This window comes from Cupressus sempervirens, chromosome 11 (genome assembly GCF_028749045.1).
Source record: "Cupressus sempervirens isolate cs-2001-9-10 chromosome 11, ASM2874904v1, whole genome shotgun sequence".
Taxonomy (NCBI): Eukaryota; Viridiplantae; Streptophyta; class Pinopsida; order Cupressales; family Cupressaceae; genus Cupressus; species Cupressus sempervirens.
This window is the reverse complement of record NC_143128.1, coordinates 344591705-344614218: the sequence shown is the minus strand read 5'-3', so window position 1 is coordinate 344614218 and position 22514 is coordinate 344591705. Positions and strand designations below refer to the sequence as shown.

The 22514-nt window shown below is 34.4% G+C and overlaps 1 protein-coding gene across 1 annotated transcript; it reads right to left on the bottom strand.

The window, feature by feature from the left end:
- Positions 1-3963: 3963 nt before the first annotated feature.
- Positions 3964-7517, bottom strand: LOC149529491 (protein NODULATION SIGNALING PATHWAY 2-like). Its single transcript, XM_089809140.1, has one exon. It carries the CDS (start codon positions 5882-5884, stop codon positions 4097-4099), a length of 1788 nt encoding a protein of 595 aa, XP_089665266.1. The 5' UTR covers positions 5885-7517; the 3' UTR covers positions 3964-4096.
- Positions 7518-22514: the final 14997 nt, after the last annotated feature.

The window sequence follows — 22514 nt, the reverse complement described above, 5'->3', positions numbered from 1 at the left end:
TTGGAGGCATGAGGGAGGTAGTGACAATGAGAGTGACATTAGTTGGGTGATGACAAATTTAGATTCTAATTTAGAGACAAAATTCATAGTTGAAATTTATTGAATAAGGATAATTGATTATGAGGGTTTATACATTAGAGGAATTAATAACAATAAGTAATTAGCTTAAATCAATTAATTAGGCGGGCATTAATTGATTTAATTGAAGGATTTAGGGATGAGATTAAAATTAATAAATAAATATCAAGTTATTTAATTGCGAGTGAGAGATAAAGGTAAATGATTAGTTGATATTTATTTTTAAGCTATGATAAAGCAAATCCAAATATGGTTGGAAATAAAAAAATTAACGAGTTCACAATTTTTTTTTGGGTGTCAAACTATAAGAAATGGTGTTGAGTCAACAACAAAATATTTAATATGAAGAATAGAAAGTCACTTGAAGGATGAAGAGGGATGAGGTGTGTTTACTTGAACATCTTAGGATGAAGTTAAGATAATAAACATAAATATTCTAATGGAAAAATGAAACATTGTACCCTATTTCTTCTTGTCTAAGCTCCAATTGAATGGAAGTGAAGTGAACCTTTTCTCCACTTGATTGTTTCTTTGAGATGTGTTGATTAGTGTAATGTGGTTGCTTAATGATTCAATAATATGATGGAAGGGATAAACAATGAGTGATTAAAGTGAACATTTTAATAACATAGAAATGAGATAATAAATGCATTATATGATAATAGCATAAAGAGTAGATGGTCAAATAAAAACATGATAAAGGAAAAAGATGGATAAGATGTATTGATGAATAGAGGGATAGGATTTAGAGAAGATGGATAAATTCATTGAAATTATAGTCATGTGACAAGTGTTCCATGCGATGTGAAAGTAGGTGTGCTCACACTTGTGAGCACTATATACATGTAAGAGGTAGGGTTAATACTTGCGCGAGGAGTGTATTTGTACATGTTGTATGAGCAAGAAATAGAGTGAGTATATATGCTTCCACATGTGGGAGAGTGAGGTCACTTGTCAAGTGGTGACAAGTTTAGATTTTTATCTATGCAAATGGATTTAATGGTTGGAATCAAATGGATAAGGACCGAGGACGATATGTATCTAAATATTAGTAGAATTAGTAATGAAAATTAATTATCTCAAATATATTAGTTAAATGAGTATTAATTAATTTTGTAGGAGTATTTTGGAGATAGAGCTAAGTTTAGTTAAATAAATACAAATGCAATCTTATTTAATTGGAGATGAGAGATAAAGGAAGATAGGTTAATTAATTACTATCTAGATAAATTTTGATATTTGTAGAAGGTTCTAATAAAATTCTAAAAACAAATAAAAATTCAAGATTATCTTAATGAAAAATTCAAACTCTAGTTTATCATAATGATTGGAGAAAAATGTAAAAAGGGAGAAGAAATTCTGTACACTTTTATGATATCTTTTCATTGTATGTGAATGAATAATTTCAACCCTCTAATTTTTTATGAAAGTAATTTTTCAATTCTTAAGTTATAGTTACTCTCATAATTAATAATTTTAGTTTTCTACAATCCATATCTAGAGTGAAAGAGTGTCTAAAGAAGAGAAAAGTCTTATGCACTCTTTCATCTTAATAATAGATCATAAAATACCATTGACAATATTAAAATAATAAAAACTATCATATAATCAATTTTTAAAAATATTATAAATTCTTAGGATAAAGTTATGAAAATAAACAAGGATAATAAAAATAAATATTGTAATGGAAAAATGAAACATTGTACCTTGTTTCTTCTTGTCTAGGCTCCAATTGAATAGAAGTGAAGTGAACATTTTCTCCAATTGATTGTTTCTTTGAGATGTGTTGATTGGTGGAATGTGGTTGCTTAATGATCCAATAATATGATGGTAGGGTTTAATGATGAGTGATTAAATTGAACATTTTAATACCATAGAAATGAGATATTAAATGCACTACATGCTAATAACATAAAAGTAGACAATCAAATGAAAACATGAGCTTCTCAACTATAGATTTGTCAAAGGAAAATGATGGATAAGATGTATTAGTTAATAGAGGGATAGGATTTAGAGAAGATGAATAAATTGATTGAAATTGTAGTCATGTGACAAGTGATGAGATGTGATAGAAGGTGTGCTCACATGTGTGAGCACTATATACATGTAAGAGGTAGGGTAAATACTTGTGTGAGGGGCATATTTGTACATGTTGTATGAACACGAAATAGAGTGAGTGTACATGCTTACACATGTGGGAGTGTGAGGTCACTTGTCAAGTGGTGACAAGTTTAGATTTTTATCTATGCAAATGGATTTAATGGTTGGAATCAAATGGATAAGGACAGAGGATGATATATATCTAAATATTAGTAGACTTAGTAATGAAGATTAATTATCTTAAATGTATTAGTTAAATGAGTATTAATTAATTTTGCAGGAGGATTTTGGAGATAGAGCTAATTTTATATACAAATGCAATTTTATTTAATTGGAGATGAGAGACAAAGAAAGACATATTACTTAATTACTATCTAGATAAATTTTGATATTTGTATAAGCGTCTAAGAAAACTCTCAAAACAGAAAAAAATTCAAGATTGCCTTAATGAAAAATTCAAACTCTAGTTTATCATAGTGATTGGAGAAAAATCTAAAAAGGAAGAAGAAATTCTGTACACTTTTATGATATCTTTTCATTGTATGTGAATGAATAATTTCAACCCTCTAATTTTTTTTGAAAGTAATTTTTCAATTCTTAAGTTATAGTTACTCTCATAATTAATAATTTTAGTTTTCTACAATCCATATCTAGAGTGAAAGAGTGTCTAAAGAAGAGAAAAGTCTTATGCACTCTTTCATCTTAATAATAGATCATAAAATACCTTTGACAATATTAAAACAAAAACTAACATATAATCAAATTTTAAAAATATTATAAATTCTTATAATATTAAAATATATTTTCTCAAGAGAGTACTAAGCGTTCTATGGAGTGAAATGAGTGTTAAGTCTTCCATTTATTTTCATGAGAGATGAATTCGTGTGAATCACTGCCTATAAAATATAGATCAAAAAAATTGACTTAAAAAAAACTATATACTTAAATCCAAGATTAAAATTGAAACAAACAAACATAAACAAACAAACAATATATAAAATATCACGGTAACAGTAGTATTCAGACAGATAAGTTCAATGTTCAATATCAAACACCCATTAAACCAAATAAAGTAAAATAAAAAAAAAAACACTAAATACAAAAAGAAAAACTTATCTTTCATTTTTTGTCACCATTAGAATGTGAGATGTGGTTGCTACTTGTAGTCTCCGACTTCAATTAAAAAAACATGTACTGCAACTCAAGGCAGAGATGAATCGGAACTTCAATTTGAACTAACAAGGGTAAGAAAGTTGTTTTTAAATTTGATTTTTATAAAATATATTTTCTCAAGAGAGTACTAAGTGTTTCATGGAGTGAGCATCACCTTAGATTCAATGAGTGCTAAGTGTTCCATTTATTCTCATGAGAGATGAATTTGTGTGAATCACTATCTATAAAATATAGATTAATAAATTTGACTCAAGAAAAATTACACATTTAAATCCAAGATTAAAATTTAAACAAGCAATATATAAAATATCACCCCAACAGTAGTTTTGAGACAGATAAGTTCTATGTTCAATATCAAACACCCATTAGGCCAAATAAAGTAAAATCCAAAAATAAACATTAAATACAAAAATTAAAACTTATCCATATTATTTTGCCGGACAAATCTTTCCTTTTTTGTCACCATTAGAATGTGAGATGAACTTATCCATATTATGGTAAAGCTTCGGTCGGACAAATTTTTCCTTTTTTGTCACCATTAGAAAGTGAAATGTGGCTGCTACAGGTACTCCCCGACTTCAAGCAAAAAAACATGTACTGCAACTCAGGACACAGATGAACTGAAACTTTAATTTGAACTAACAAGAGTAAGAAATTTAGTTGTACAATTGTACTAATACGCATGTTGAATGCAAATTTTCTGATAGATAAACCAGCCATGGAAGAAAAAGAGGTAAAACCAATCTCAACCCTGAGCATGAGGAACCCAACAAGATACAGAACTGATGGGCCTGGATTTCCATCCGAGCACCAAATTTCCACTCTCCTCTTCAATTCTATACCCATCGTTGAAAAGCCCAAGAAGAAGCTTGGCCTGGCATTGATTGAACATACTCAGGGGACTACTTTTGAATCCAAGCTGCGAAGCGATGAACTCACTCCAGCTTCGTTGGTTAATTTCAGAGCAATTCTTGGATGCCAGAGTGCTTGAAATCCGAGGCCCGAAGAAAATGCGCTCCACGAGAGATCTGGCAACGCTCTGGGGCGGAAAACTTGCTTCCACGGAATCGAAAATTGCAGAGTAATGGTGGAAAGTTTCCATGAAATGGGCAGAGTAGGAAGAAGCCGAGGGTTGAACGGAATCGGAATCAAGGCTTTTGCAATTGAGGTGTTCTTGAACCAGGGTGAGAATCCGCGGGTAAAGCTCTCGGATTCCCAGGAGAAAAGACGAGATTGAATTGGGTTTTCGGTGGGTCATGTGAGGGAGATGGAGCATGCAATTGACCGCTAGGGCTTCGCCTTTAACGACTCTAATGGCGGACGGCCGGAACAGATCGTCGCTGTCGAGTCTCGTCTGGTGAAACGAAAATGGCAGCCCGATTGAAGCCGCGAATGCGGCGAGACGTTTGCCGGTTTCCTGGACCGTAGAGAGACCGCGGCGGTTTCCTGTAGATGATCTTGTGATGGCCGTGATTCGCAGGTGCGGAGGCCCTTCTTTTCGTGTGGCTATGGCTTGCATGAGCGACGGCCATTGAATCCCCTCCATTATGTCGAAATCGATGATATGGACTCTTCTTTCTCTCTGCACCGCCTCCAGAATGGCCTGATTTGCAGTGAGATGGCCAAATTTGATGTAGGGGCAGATCTCCTGGAGGACTTGAAATGATGCGAGGATGTCAGACGGGGTGCAATCGGGACTGGCGGATGGGAAGAGTCCTGCTCCGCGGCCTCCTTCGAGACGGGCGTAGAGTCCATGGGAGAGGTACGCGGCGAGGCGTTCCATGGTGTTGTTGGCGAAGGGGGAAGCCAAATCCTTGAGCCGAACCAATATCACCGATGCCAAGTCCCGGTTTCGAGCCTCCACGGCCTCCGCGGCCGCCATTAGAAGATGCACCAGGCGCACGCCCTTCAGGTTTGAGCCCCTGCCTTCTTCTTCTTCTTCCTCTCGTTGAGCCGGGATTGTGATTTCATTGCACCAATCCGAGTCCTGCTCCATTGGATCGACATTCTGCCGGCCTTCTGAGGGCTTCGGGGTCGGATTTGAGGGCGAATTGTCGGAGAGAACAGAGCCCTCGGATTTGGGGGTTTTCTCTGGGGTCAGGGTTTTCTCGGGGGTAAGAAACCCTAGGTTAAGATTCTGATCATCGTCCTCGGGCTCGTTGGATTGAGCTTGGGATTCGGTGAAGTCCATGAAGGAGAAATCGGGGGGGAATGCATTGAAGTAGCGGTGATCGGAGAATTCGCCGCACATTTCATAGCGCTCGTCTTCCCTCACATAGGCCGGCAGGAAGGATTCGGTGGCTACGTCCATTTCGGCTTCGTAGGACAAATCTGATCCCGCGCTTGCTGTTCTGCTCGCCTCTTTGCTTCTGAAGCCTTCCAATGGCAGGGGAAGCTGATCCCACAGCTTTCCGATCGATTTGGTGTGCACATCTTCTATACAGAAGAATTGTTGCGATGGGAAATCTACCCAGCGCTCCATAGTATCCATTGATGTTGCACAGGTCTGTGTCGCGCAGTGAGACAAAAGCATTTGCTTTGAGCTTCAATCCAGACCAGGTATTGAATTGAAAGATTTCAGTTTCAGCCGGATGAATAGAAGTAGGCCGCTCTTTGAAACAGAAGCATTCTGTTTCAAACTGTATGGTATGAAATTCAGAGCCAAAATTAAGCTTGAAGATTTAATCAGTATTTCAATTGATTAAACACTCCCGAAACAAATGAAACATTCTAGATTGCAGTCCTACTCGATCTATGTCAACTTTACTTCAACAATCGAAGCTGGGTGTAAGAACCAAATGAACTATGCTTCAATAATCGAAGCTGGGGCTAAGAACTATATGAACTGGGCTTCAAGAATCGAAACTGGGTCGAAGAACCAGATGAACTATGCTTCAACAATCAAAAATGGTGTAAGAAAGTTGTTTTTGAGCTTGATCTTTATAAAGGGCATACACTAATGATTGAGCTATATAAACTATATGAACTGGGCTTCAACAATAGAAACTGGGTCTAAGAACTAGATGAACTATGCTTCCTTCAACAATCGAAAATGGGGGTAAAAAAGTTGTTTTTGAGCTTGATCTTTATAAAGGGCATACACTGATGATTGGGCTATGTAAACTGTATGAACTGGGCTTCAACAATCGAAAGTGGGAGTAAGAAAGTTGTTTTTGAACTTGATCTATATAAAGGGCAGACACTGATGAATGAGCTATATAAAGGGCAGATCAGAGCGCAAAACAAAGAGGAGTCGGCAAACATTCAATCAAGAGGGTGACCAGAAGAAATCATCAGGACGAAAAACAAAAAGTGAAAATAACTTTCCCCGAAGCTGTGGATTTAATGGGAGCCTCTTCCGTTGACATGGCCGTCCCCCTGAAGATGGGCCAGGGGGCCCTTAAGACAGAAGCTAAGATCTCGACATTTCATATTCCTTCCAAACTAAAACATTTCTTTAATAGCTTCAAATATTTCTTTAATGGCTTCAAGCCGGCAGCCTACTCGGAGCACAATCATTGCTTCTTTTATAATGTCCCGTTCCCTGACATATGCAAGATCAGAGTTTTTTTTAATTGGGCGAAACCGACAGCCCAATTGCTCTCTTCTCGTGACCAAGTTTTAGTAGGATGATTAATCTCATTTTTATCACTGTTCACACTCCCCCACAGCATGGAAAAAATGGATCCACCAAGAACATTACGTGGCCTGCGTAATCATCAAATTTAATAATCCGATCGGGAACCCATTAAAAATCAGGGGCACAGATCCAAATAACCAGTCAATTGAGTTGGAGAAAAGTATTTCTCAGGAGAATCTAAGAGCGAGGTTAATGCATTGTTTTAATCGTGTTCTAAAAGTGCCAACAACCACCTGATGATTCCCACTACCATGCCATGTTAGCAGAAAATGAAACAGTACCAACCAACATTTGAATGCCTAATTAGGCAGATGGAATTTTTTTTTTTATGGGTTGATTGTTATGGTTACTGTGTTCATGAACATGTCTGCAAAAATCTGACACATTTTTTTGTCTTGCTGAGTTATAAAAAATTCCTGATTTGGTGATCCCACCAATATTTTAGCAGCGCATACTCCGATTCCAAACCAGGTAACCTCCAAATTCTCTGACATCTTCACTACTATAACCAATTCTTTACGTTTGCTCGATTACAATACAATTTATTAGACTACAAATACTGGTGTATTTTATTGTGTTCATCAGATGCAATCGAACCTTTTGAAAGCATCGACATATTCGGAATGCGTCGAACTCATTACATAAAACCCGCTAAACTTAATTTGAATTTGAATTATTTTGATATATTAAGTGTCCACAAATGGAATAAAGTTTAATTATTAGTAATTCTGAAATAATTTAAGGAGTTGAGCCTAAATTAAATTGGATTAATTGAAATTGAAATAGATGTCTTGGAAGAAAGTAAGAGGGATTAGGTTTAAGATTTTTTAAGTAATTGTATATTGTTATGTTTAATATTTCTGATTTCTATATTTCATTATTTTTAGTGACTATTGTATGGCCATTTCTATGGGCATTTTTGTTTTGTAGACATTATTATTTTTAGATTGTTAAAAGTGTTCAATTTGATGTGTTTCTTATCTTATATTTCTATTTTTGACATTTTATTATTCATAGATTTTTTAAATTGTTAATCTAATAAGGTTTCTTTATTTTATAATTCTATTTTAAGATTTATTAATTTTTAATTAGAAAAGAGATGTATTGGAACAAAGTAAGAGGGATTAGGTTGAAGATTTTTTTAGTAGTTATATGTTCTTATTTGAATTTTTTGTTTTTAGTAGTTATATGTTCTTATTTGAATTTTTTATTTTTATTTTTTTTCCTTAAATTTTATAAAAAAATTTGTACTAATATGTTGTTTTCCTATTTTTATATATTTCTAATTTTCAATATCATAAGTTATTTGTTTATTTTTAAAAAAATTGCTTGATATATACTAATTTTTATTTTTATTTCATTATTTTTAGGTTCTTTAGAAGTGTTGAATTTGATACATATGTCTAGATTTTGTATTTCCATTTTTGCTTGACCTTATGTTTCTATTTTTGACATTTCATTATATTAGGTTATCTAGAGGTGTTCAATTTGATATATGTTTCATTATATTAGATTTTGGTTTTGTGGATTCATTATTTTTAGGTTCTTAAAAAGTGTTTGATTTGAGATATGTTTCTTAATCTCATATTTCCAATTTCTATCTATTTGATTACTTTTAGGTTATTTAGATGTGTTTAATTTGATCATTTTTTATTGATCTTATATTTCAATTTTCTAGATTCAATATTTTTTCAGATTTTTTAGAAGTGTTTGATTTGATATATGTTTCTTAACCATGTTGGTTTGTGGTGACTAATCAGGGAAGTATTGTACATACTTCATAAATTCTTTGGGGCTCGGGGGATTGCCCCAAAATTTTTTTGGGTACTATTTGCCAATTCATCACTAAAGTATGGGCTAATATTCACCAATTTATGGTTGACATGTTGTAACCCTAAAGTGGTTTAATACTTGTATAAAAGGGCTTAGGGTTAGGGTTGGGGTTGTTTTATATGGTGATGCGAAAATTGGCTTGTGATTACGAATTGTAATCAAGTTGTAATCACTGGATTATAATAATATTGGACTTATTGTTTGGTGGACATAGCCCAGGGATTGGGTGAACCATGTTAAATCTTGGTGTCTTGTGTTTTTTTTGTAATCTATTATTTTTTTATATTGTTTATATTTGCATGTAATTGTTATTTCTATCTGAGGTTTAATCCTAAAAAACCATGAAACAAAATAGCCTCAAGTTAAAAAAAATTGAAAAGATGGATATTTATTGTGTTATTATACATATAGAATTAGCCTTAATCCCTTTAGATTATCAACTTCTCAATTTGTTGTGTGCTTGTCACATTCTTGCTCATGTCTACTGTTATATTGGTCTATATAATTGCATGTGTTAAGTGTTCAATTTGATATATATGTCTAGATCTTATATTTCCATTTTTGCTTGACCTTATATTTCCATTTTTGACATTTCATTACTTTAGGTTATCTAGAGGTGTTCAATTTGATATATGTTTCATTATATTAGATTTTGGTTTTGTGGATTCATTATTTTTAGATTCTTAAAAAGTGTTTGATTTTAGATATGTTTCTTAATCTCGTATTTCCAGTTTCTATCTATTTGATTACTTTTAGGTTATTTAGATGTGTTCAATTTGATCATTTTTTATTGATCTTATATTTCAATTATCTAGATTCAATATTTTTCATATTTTTTAGAAGTGTTCAATTTGATATATGTTTCTTAACCATGAAACAAAATTGCCTCAAGTTAGAATTTTTAATTTTTAAAAGATGGACATGTATTGTGTTATTATACATACAGAATTGGCCTTAATCCCTTTAGATTATCAACTTCTCAATTTGTTGTGTGCTTATCACATTCTTGCTTGTGTCTACTCTTATATTGGTCTATATAATTGCATGTGTTGAGAGTCACTGAGCATTATCACCCTCGTGTATTGTTCTCTGTTGTCCTTTCTACTTATGCAATCAACTTCACTTGGACATAAATGTATTTATATATGTACTATTTGTATTTCCTCTTTAGCCAAATATATTATATGCTTACTTTGTTTTATTAAAAAATGACTATTTAATTTATAATATTAGCTCCATCTCAACATCTTTTTAAAATGCCTTACATTGATAAATAAATTAGATATTGAATCCCTATTAAATATATTTATTGATTGAAAAATTCAGTTATTGAATTGAAAATACAAGTCACAACAAAATGATATCTCCTATTCCTCTACGAAACTAAAAAGTTCATATTGAAAATCAAAATAGATTATGAACAAAATTAAACTAGTGTATGTGTGACCAAGATTATGAACAAAAAAGAGGGTATGTGTGCAAATACACATACATGAAAGAAAATACTAGTGTACTTGAATTGTATGAAAGTAATACACTTAGAGAAATGGACATTACCAAGCTCAAACCCCTTGATGTAGATTTTAAAGTAAACAAGGCATTATAAATATCTCCACCATTACCAAATTGGTGATATAGTTCCTTGAGCTCTCTCAAAATCCTCCTGTACCCCTCTCCCCTTCTTCTCTTTCTCTTTCTTTTTCTCTTGCTAGCTTCTCAATATCATTGTACTTCTCCCTTTACACCTTTAGAAGGTGAAAAGGATGGAATAGTCCACATTCATATTCATATTTTGACTATTTTATTGAAATAACTATTTAGAAAAGATTGTATAAAGATCAAATTTGCTTTAGATCCTAACCCTTTGGATCCTAGGATACCATTAGACCTTTTACTCCAATGTATGAGTCTCTTGGAGTTCAAAAATCCATGAAAAACATTAAATAATAGATCTATCTATTTCAAGTGGCAATGATTTGTTTAGGTTTCAATTAAGAGATGTTTTCTTCAGGAAAGGGTGAGCTTAATATATGCCAACCAAACTTATTGTACAATAAATGAAGTCTTTGACATGTGAGAAATTACCCAAGCAGTGTACATATCTAATTATGTGTCCCTCTCTTTCCCCTCTATATCCCTCTCTTCCACCTTTCTATTACCCTTTTCTCTCCTATCTCCAACCTCTCTATGCTTTCTTAAAATATTCATTTTATGAGTTTTTATACTCATGTATAACATACAAAAAACTATAAGTTTACAATGGAGGTTGATTAGAACAAATTGAGTCCCACTTTTGGCCAAAACTTAGAATTGTTTTTCTTCTTTTTCAAACTTTCTCTCAATTGATGTCTAAACTTGAGGAACTTAAAGATTGAATCTCAAAAAGGTTTAGTAATAGGAAATGTACCACACAAAGTCTATTTTTCACATATGTAATTTATTTCAATATCCAAATGCTAGAAATTATTTTTTAGTAGACGTGTGTAAAAATCACTTTAATTTTTTTTTTAAAAATTAATACATGCACACACATGTACCACCGTCATATTTTGACCTAAATAAAAGATTTTTTTCTAAATCATTTTTGGGAAAGATACCTACTTGATACTAACGATTAATGAGCATATTTTTCTTTTTTATTGAATATTTTGTATTATTATTTTTTATTGAATGTAAAGCCTATTTTGGAAACCTCTAATGTATGACCACCATAAATTGATATAAATTTTTTTTTTTTTTCATTTTTATTAACATTCAAGACAATTCTTTGTAGATTGATGCCATATTAATATTTCTCTAGAAAATGTAAAAATAAAATTGTTAGTAACATTTTAGACAACCTCTCTATTTTATGTTTATGTACCAATTTGTTTTTGATAGGTAATGGGTTGAAGCCTTGAGTATTATTTATTACTATATTTTGAAATTAAAAATTATTATATATTAAGTTTGAGTAAACTTGAACCTATAACCTCTCAGATGAGAGGCTCACAATTTACCGTTGTAGGCTCTTGGGCCTAAGTTTATGTACCAATTTGATTAATAAATAATATTAAAATGTTAAAAAATTCTATTGAGAATCAAGCAATAATAATAAAACTCAAGTTTATAGGACATAAGGTCCTTCAAAATGTATATATCAATACACCTATCCACCTTGAGAGTATGTTCCTTTTTATAGTTTATATAGATTAAAAGTTAAAAAAAAGACTATATTGATCCTATCCTTAGAATTTAAAGAACCATCCCCTGATAGTGGTAAGGGGCAATCCCACCATAGGTGCATTAAAGATGTCATCTTCTAGATTCTCTTCAAGTAAGACAATTGGAACACTTTGTGGTCTACTATGACTGACAGGCTTCTCAACTATAAACTAAACAAATGGTAGCAAAGGGTGATCAATCATTCATGGTGGTTGTCTAGTATGTTGTGGGGCTCTATCAGATTTGTTCACAACTAGTGCTTCATGCTCTGTCTAGTTCTATTTTGTATCATCATGGGTTTCCACTTATCATACCTCTTGAGTTTTTGAATGAATTCGGAAAGGGTAATATCACATTTATTGGGTGGATATTTTTCAATCGACAATTTATGCAAAATTCAATTGCAAAATAGGGTAACCAACCACAATGTATGAGACATAGTCTCTCCTACCTTAAATGGAAGCCCCCCCTCCTTATCACTATTCCTTGGATCAACTTAGGATAAGCAAGAAGTTAAGAGATGTTGTAAAGGGGTGTTACCAATATTCTTTCCTCTTATTTCAATAAAGAATCCACTTACCTATGAAGCGAGTAATGGGAATTATTTAATTCCTAAACTTCACTTCTATCTAATAATTGGAAATAGTGATACCAATACCAAACACCAACTCAAAGGTTGATTGAGAGCGTATCGACTTAGATCTATGTCTAGTTTTCCTAGTCTATAAGAAAATTGCTACTATTGGGGCACATATACTTCTAGAAGTAGAGAATTTCTAATTGTCTAATTTATTAGAAAAACATCTACCATTGGGGCACACAAAATTCTAGAAGTATAGGATTATAAGCTATAACTTAATTCTAATAATTTTTATTAACATAAAAAAGTAATATAAACTATAGTCAAAGCTTCTAGTCTATATCACCATAGTTGCTCCCAGTCAAAGCTTCAACTCCAATTATTTCTTGTACCAACTATGCTCTAATATACATACAATAATAACATGAATTAAAAGTAATAGAAACAAATCATAATCACAACTTCCAATTTTACTATCATAATTATTTCTAGTCAAAGCTTCAAATCCAACTTCTTTTTTTTATTCACTTTTCTTTCAATGTTGCACTACACAATCAAAGTTATGCTTTCAACAATTTTGTAAAGCTCTCTTGCATATAATAAAAGATGATTTTTACAATGGGAGGTCACTCCTTTATATAGGTAAAGGAGTAAGAGAAAGAAGGAGAAAAAGGCAGGAGAAACTTAACCACCTTGACTAAGTCAAACTAGTAAAGAAGATTCATTGGATTACACGCAATGAAGGTTCATAAAATTGGATTACATGTAATCTATCTTCAACAACTACAAGTTGAAAATTCTCTTATAGAAAGAGTTGAAACTATTGAATCAATCTTGTAGATTATTAGCAAAGGCTTTGTACTTGATGATGCAATCATGAACAATCATCATATTAGGAATTCCTATATTTTGCATCACTGTATTTTCTTTTATGAATTTCTAGTTGCCATTTGTAAACTTGATGTAATCAAGATTTTTGACTCATTCTATAGTTGTGAATTTTTCTTTCCAGATTCACACATACTAGAGTTTCTAAAACATTGGAAACTTATGAATGATGTCCATATATAAACTCAGAACAAATTTTCTATCAACATCTTCAATTGATCTCTCTCTCTCTCTCTCTCTCTCTCTCTCTCTCTCTCTCTCTCTCTCTCTCTCTCTCTCTCTCTCTCTCTCTCTCTCTCTATCATACTTTGGTGAATTCCCACATGGACTCAAGTTCTAGGGCAAAAGCATGCCTTCTTGACGTGATATCTCTATTCTTTGAATAATTTCTAACATGTCCTGACTTAAAGAGTTCTTTGCAACATAAAAATGTCAATAGGATTGAATCCATGAGGGTGAATAATATTTGACAAGTGATGGTGGATCGATGGAGGATATGAATTCAAATCATGGATGAGATACGTATTGATTTCTTTAGAAGGCTAGAAATGAATAGAACAACTTATATTTTGGGGGAAAAAATGACCAAAATCAGGGTTTAGATAACAAATTGCATGTCATCAAAATGGGGATTTTGTTTTGGATGACCAAGAATTCAAGTTGGAAGCAATGAATGTGTTAAAAATAAGAGTTTTTATTAGTTACAAATGTGAGTTATTAAAAATCAGGTTTAGGAGATGTAATTACATGTGGTAAAAACTCATAATTTTAACTTGGTGCAAATATTTAATCAGCTTTTAAGAAAGTGATTACATATATAGAAATATAGGCTTTGGATGAATTTGGATAATAGATTGAACATGGAAGAAAAAAACATGGAAAAGTACTTGCATTCTTGAGGGAAATCTCCAAATTAGAATAATTCAAAAATGAGAAACAAAGTATATAGAAAACATGAAAAACAAAAAGAAGAACATATCTATTGGTTTGACTCAAACTTGATAAGTTCTCAAACTTCACTTTGCATATAATTTCTTTTTTGAGATAAGAGACCTTTTGCATTTTCAAGAATGAAAGTTTTGAACTTTATTAAATAACTTAAAGATAAAAACTAGGGTTGTATTTGATCAAATGGATGATAAAGATACGAAGAATGCAACAAAAAACCAAAATGACGAAGAAATGCAAACAAAGTCAGATTCTTGCTCTTACTTGGAGAGAAAAGAGGGAAAACTGGGAAGAATAAGATGGAATGAACTTGTTCTCTCCAAAATTGGGTTCTCCAAGTGTGTTTGCATGTCATCACCAAATGCCTTTGAAAAATTCAAACCTTAGCTTCAAATCATGGTTTAGAGATACAAATGCATGTGCAAGATATTGTCAATGTTGTTGAAAATACCTTCCTAAATGCAGATCACACTTGTTAAAGTAATTTTCATGTTTGAAAATATCTCCTCAAGGTCAAATGGGTTCTCAAACTTACATTACATGTGCATGTATTTAATGAAAATTCTTTGAATGTTTCTTTTCTTCTAATTTTTTAATGCAAAATCAGGTTTAGAAAGCCCCATTGCATGAAATGTCTCTTCTTCGAGACCAAAATTGGGTTTAGGAACTATTATTACATGGACTTTTTTTTTTCCTTGGAAGAGAAAAATCATGATGTCCAAAGATAACTATTGTTAGATTATTTAGGAAATGTAGGATGGTGAGACAGTGTGTGAATCAACATCCTTTAAAACATTAACCTTCTACTATGCCCTTGTACTTTTCACAACTTGGTAAGAATATACCATTAACCAAAACATTTAAAAATAAAAGTAGATTTATCTATACTAACTTGCACGAATCATGAAAACATAAACAATAAAATCATTGACACATAACACAAGTATTTGGTTAGATAGAAACCCTTCGTTAGAGGGAAAAACGTAGTGGGGATGGTACCCACAAATCTATCGCTACTATAGTCAGAGGGTGCCTTGTTAAGGCTACAATATCATATCAATTCTAATGACTTACCTTGCTAGGAGTAATACAAACACATACTACCTTTTTCAAGGATTTTACAACACTATAAAGGTGTGTACTTAGTTAAGATATTTGCAATTAAACTTTTAGGTCTACCTTGTGAAAGGATTTAATCTGCTAGAATGGTTAGAGAATAGTAGTAAATTGATATGTATACATGAAACTTACTTTCCCAATTAGATCCACCTTCTGCTCCCTGAATTATCACCTCTAGTGATTGATGTCTAAACCTTTTGTATGCTACTTGAATCTCTGATCCCTGTTAGACTCAACAATTTGTTCTTCTAACATAATCCATTTTCAACATAACATAAAAAACAATAATATATGAATATCTCATCTTAATAACAACCTTAAAATTGTTCCTTGTAGCTCCTTATATAATATTACTTTTTTATTCTTAATTCTTAACCTAATTAGGGTTTAGGAAACATCTAGAATATGTCACTAATCAAAATCAATGATCTGGAATAATCCTTGTTCCATACTTTTCCATTCTTTTATTTCATTGGCAGGTATGTGCAGGATCATGGTGTACCAAACTATGGCCTTAAGTGGCAGTGAAAAATCAGCAAATCAGGTTTATGTCAACTTGACACATAATTTTGAAGTGGTTATGGACTTTATATCAAAAAGTTGTAAGAAAATAATCTGTAAGAAATTGAATGTAGTTTCTAACCTACCAAGCCTTATCAGGAGAAAAAAATAATTAATTGGTCAAAAGTTTGAATTTTAATGCAGTACTAAGAAAATTTTAGGGCGAAAATAAAAAGTAGGTGTATGTCTGACCACCTTAATCAAAATCAAATCATAATATTCTTTTAATATAATTATAGATATGAAAATTAGACTCATGCCCGGATGTGACGCATATTTTTCGGTATTTTTATTCCAAATAAATAATTAACTATGAATTTTCTACCAAAACTTTTTTGGAAAAAAAAGTTCCGTGTCTGACCACCCTAACTAATAGAAAATTTTACTAAATTTAATTTAATTTTTTTTTCTTATACTAGCCGAAGTATAGAATGTGACACAACTTTTATATTTAAAAAATGTTATACAGTTTGAAAGTTATAGCTATTTTTCAATCAGTATGTCAATCAACACTTTACAATTATCTTCATTGATAATTAACTAATAAATACTTATCGAACTTATAATTTGATAGAAATTATATTTATGGAATCTAGAGATCGATATTAAAAAACCCTTTTCGTTTTATTCAATTTCGATCAAAATAACATTGTCAGATGGCTACCCGAAGTCTGAGTATCACTAAAACCCTCTTCAAACACGTCTTTTGGGTTGATCGGGTAGGCTTGGTATTTACCAAGCCTAATCAGATATCCAATTGCAAATCGGATATCCAATTTGAAATAAGATATCCGATATGTTGAGGTGGGAAAATTTAAAATCTCAACCCATTTTGGAGGGAAAATTGGGTCTAAACGTCACAACTTATTATTTCTAAATTATTTCACTTATATTACTATGAAAGATGTATTTTAATATATTATATATATAATAACATAATGTAAAGATATAATATATAATCTAACAATATAAATTAATATATTATGTTAATCTTATTACAATCTATAAATATAATTTATATTATTATTATTTTTACTAAATATAATAACGTAATATATATATATAATACCTATTATATATTATTATATTAATATGTATGTTATTAATATATATATAATAACGTAATATTTTCATTAAATATAATATGTATTATATATTATTATATTAATATGTATAATAATATTATATATATATATATATAATAACGTAATATATTAAATATAAATATATAATATGTATTATATATATTATTATATTAATATGTATGTTATTAATATATATATATATAATAACATAATATTTTCATTAAATATAATAAAGTAATACATATATATATGTTATTAATCTATATATAATAACGTAATATTTTTATTAAATATAATAATGTAATATATATATATATATATAATTATATTAATATGTATGTTATTAATAGATATGTATATTATTAATATATATGAGTCAAAGGGGGACATAGGTCAACCATTGACCCCTTTTGATGCATTAAACAACGACATATGTCCTTAGGGGTCCTAAGAGCCCTAGGGACATATTACAATGGTTAATATGGGTCAAAAGGGGTCATAAGCTGACCTATGACCACTTTTGATCGATTAGATGACGATATATGTCCCTACGGGTCCTAGGACCCCGAGGGACATATTTGAATCGTTCATATGGGTCAAAGGGTGTCATAGGGTGACCTATGACCCTATGACCACCTTTGACCCATTAAACGATGACATATGTCTCTAGGGGTCCTAGGACCCCTAGGGACATATTCGAAAGGGTAATATGGGTCAAAGGGGGTCATAGGTCCCTTTGACCCATTAAATGACGACATATGTCCCTAAGGGTTCTAGGACCCCTAGGGACATATTCAAATGGGTAATATGGGTCAAAGGGGGTCATAGGGTGACCTATGACTTGCTTTGACCAATTAAATGACAACATATGTCTCTAGGGGTCCTAAAACCCCTAGGGACATATTCGAATGGGTAATATGGGTCAAAGGGGGTCATAAGGTGACTTATGACCCTCTTTGACCCATTAAATGACAACATATGTCGGTAGGGGTCCTCAGACCCCTAGGAACATATTCGAATGGGTCATATGGGTCAAAGGGGGTTTTGACCCATATGAATGATTCAAATATGTCGCTAGGGGTCCTAGGACCCCTAGAGGGTCCTAGGACCCCTAGGGACATATTCGAATCATTCATATGGGTCAGAGGGGTCATAGGTGACCTATGACCCCCCTTGACCCATTAAATGATCACATATGTCTCTAGGGGTCATAGCACCCCTAGGGACATATTCAAATTGTTCATATGGGTCAAACGGGGTCATAGGGTGACCTATGACCCCCTTTGACCCATTAAATGATGACATATGTCTCTAGGGGTCCTATAACCCCTAGGGACATATTTGAATCGTTCATATGGGTCAAAGGGGGTCATAGGGTGACGTATGACACCCTTTGACCTATTAAACAACAACATATGTCCCGAGGGACCCCTAGGGACATATTCGAATTGTTCATATGGATCAAAGGGGGTCATAGGGTGACCTATGACCCCCTTTGACCCATTAAATGATGACATACTCCTTTGACCCATCTGAACGATTCGAATTTGTCCATAGGGGTCCTAAGACCTCTAGGAAAATATTCGAATCGTTCATATGGGTCAAAGGGGGTCATAGGGTGCCCTATGACCCCTTTTGACCCATTAAACAATTATATCTGTCCCTAAGGGTTCTAGGAACATATTCGAATGAGCCATATGGGTCAAAGGGGGTCATAGGTCACCCTATGACCCCCTTTGACCCATTAAACGACAACATATATCCCTAGGGGTCCTAAGACCCCTAGGGACATATTCGAATCGTTCATATGGGTCAAAGGGGGTCATAGGATGCCTTATGACACCCTTTGACACATTAAACGACGACATATGTCCCTAGGAGTCCTAGGACACATAAGGACATATTTGAATCGTTCGTATGCGTCAAAGGGGGTCATAGGGTGACCTTTGACCTATGAAACAATGTCATATGTCCCTAGGGGTTCTAGGACCCCTAGGGACATATTTGAATGGGTAATATGGGTCAAACGAGGTCATAGGGTGACTTATGACTCTCTTTAACCCATTAAATGACAACATGTCTCCAGGGGTCCTAGAACCCCTAGGGACATATTCAAATGGGTAATATGGGTCAAAGGGGGTCATAGGGTGACCTATGACTCTCTTTGACCCATTAAACGACAACATATGTCGCTAGGGGTCCTCAGACCCCTAGGAACATATTCGAATGCGTCATATGGGTCAAAGGACCCTATGACCCCCTTTGACCCATTAAACAACGACATATGTCTCTAGGGGTCCTAAAACTCCTAGGGACATATTCAAATTGTTCATATGCGTCAAAGGGGGTCATAGGGTGACCTATGGCCCCCTTTGACCCATTAAACGATGACATATGTCCCTAGGGGTCCTATAACCCCTAGGGACATTCAAATCGTTCATATGAGTCAAAGGGGGTCATAGGGTGACCTATGACTCTCTTTGACCCATTAAACAATGACATATGTCCCTAAGGGTTCTAGGACCCCTAAGGACATATTCGAATAGGTAATATGGGTCAAAAGGGGTCATAGGGTGACCTATGACTCTCTTTGACCCATTAAATGACAACATATGTATCTAGGGGTCCTAAAACCCCAAGGAACATATTCAATGGGTAATATGGGTCAAAGGGGGTCATAGGTCACCCTATGACCCTCTCTGACCCATTAAATGATGACATATGTTATTAGGGGTCCTCAGACCCCTAGAAACATATTCGAATTGGTCATATGGGTCCCCTTTGACCCATTAAACGATGACATATGTCGCTAGAGGTCTTTAGACCCCTAGGAACATATTCGAATGGGTCATATGGGTCAACGGGGGTCATAGGGTGACCTATGACACCCTTTGACCCATTAAATGATGACATATGTCTCTAAGGGTCCTATAACCCCTAGGGACATATTTGAATTGTTCATATGGGTCAAAGGGGGTCATAGGGTGACCTATGACCCCATTTGACCTATTAAACGACTACATATGTCCCAAGGGGTCTTAGGACCCCTAGGGATATATTCGAATCGTTCATATGGGTCAAAGGGGGTCATAGGTCACCCTATGACCCCCTTTGACCCATTAAACGATGACATATGTCGCTAGAGGTCCTCAGACCCCTAGGAACATATTTGAATGGGTCATATCGGTAAAAGGGGCTCATGGGGTGACCTATGACCCCCTTTGACACATTAAATGATGACATATGTCTCTAGGGGTCCTAGAACCCCTAGGGACATATTCGAATTGTTCATATGGGTCAAAAAGGGTCATAGGGTGACCTATGATCCCCTTTGACCCATTAAACGACGACATATGTCTCTAAGGGTCCTATAACCCCTAGGGAGATATTCAAATCGTTCATATGGGTCAAAAGGGGTCATATAGTGACCTATGACACTTTTTGACCTATTAAACGATGACATATGTCCCTAGAGGTCCTAGGACCCCTAGGGACATATTCGAATCGTTCATATGGGTCAAAGGGGGTCATAGGGTGACCTATGACCCTTTTTAACCCATTAAATGATGACATATGTCTCTAGGGGTCCTATAACCCCTAGAGACATTCAAATTGTTCATATGGGTGAAAGGGGGTCATAGGGTGACCTATGACACCCTTTGACCCATTAAACGATGACATATGTCCTTAGAGGTCCTGGGACCCCTAAGGACATATTCAAATTATTCATATGGGTCAAAGGGGGTCATAGGGTGCCCTATGACCCCCTTTGACCCATTAAACGATGACATATGTTCCTAAAGGTCTTAGGGACATATTTGAATGGGCCATATGGGTCAAAGGGGGTCATAGGGTGACCTATGACCCCCTTTGACCCATTAAATGATGACATATGTCCCTAGGGGTCCTAAGACCCCTAAGGACATATTTGAATCATTCATATGGGTCAAAGGGGGTCATAGGGTGCCTTATGACACCCTTTGACCCATTAAACGATGACATATGTGCCTAGGGGTCCTAGGACCCATAGGGACATATTTGAATCGTTCATATGGGTTAAAGGGGGTCATAGGTCACCGTATGACCCCCTTTGACCCATTAAACGACGACATATGTCTTTAGGGGTTCTAAGACCCCTAGAGACATATTCGAATGGGAAATACGGGTCAAAGGGGGTCATAGGGTGACCTATGACTCTCTTTGACCTATTAAACGATAACATATGTCTCTAGGGGTCCTAGAACCCCTAGGGACATATTCTAATAGGTAATATGGGTCAAAGGGAGTCATAGGGTGACCTATGACCGTCTTTGACCCATTAAACGAAAACGTATGTTGATAGGGGTCCTCTGACCCCTAGGAACATATTCGAATGGGTCATATGGGTCAAAGGGGATCATAGGGTGACCTATGACCCCCTTTGACCCATTAAACAATGACATATGTCACTAGGGGTCTTAGAACCCCTAGGGACATATTCAAATTGTTCATATGGGTCAAAGGGGGTCATAGGGTGACCTGTGACCCTCTTTGACCCATTAAAGGATGAAATATGTCGCTAGGGGTCCTTGGACCCCTAGGAACATATTCGAATAGGTCATATGGGTCATAGGGTGACCTATGACCCTATTTGACACATTAAACAATGACATATATCGCTAGAGGTCCTCGGACCCCTAGGAACATATTCGAATGGGTCATATGGATCAAAGGGGGTCATAGGTCACCCTATGACCCCCTTTGACCCATTAAATGATAACATATGTCTCTAGGGGTCCTATAACCCCTAGGGACATATTCGAATTATTCATATGGGTCAAAGGGTGTCATAGGGTAACGTATGACCCCCTTTGATCTATTAAACAATGACATATGTCCCTAGGGGTCCTAGGGATATATTCGAATCGTTCATATGAGTCAAAGGGGGTCATAGGGTAACCTATGACCCCATTTGATCCATTAAACAATGACATATATCTATGGAGGTCTTAGAACCCCTAGGGACATATTTGAATTGTTCATATGGGTCAAAGGGGGTCATAGGGTGACCTATGACCCCCTTTGACCATTTAAATGATGACATATGTGTCTAGAGGTCCTATAACCCCTACGGACATATTCAAATCGTTCATATGGGTCAAAGGGGGTCATAGGGTGACCTATGACACCCTTTGACCCATTAAACGATGACATATGTCCTTAGAGGTCCTAGGAACCCTAGGGACATATTCGAATCGTTCATATGGGTGAAAGGGGGTCATAGGGTGACCTATGACCCCCTTTGACCCATTAAATAATGACATAT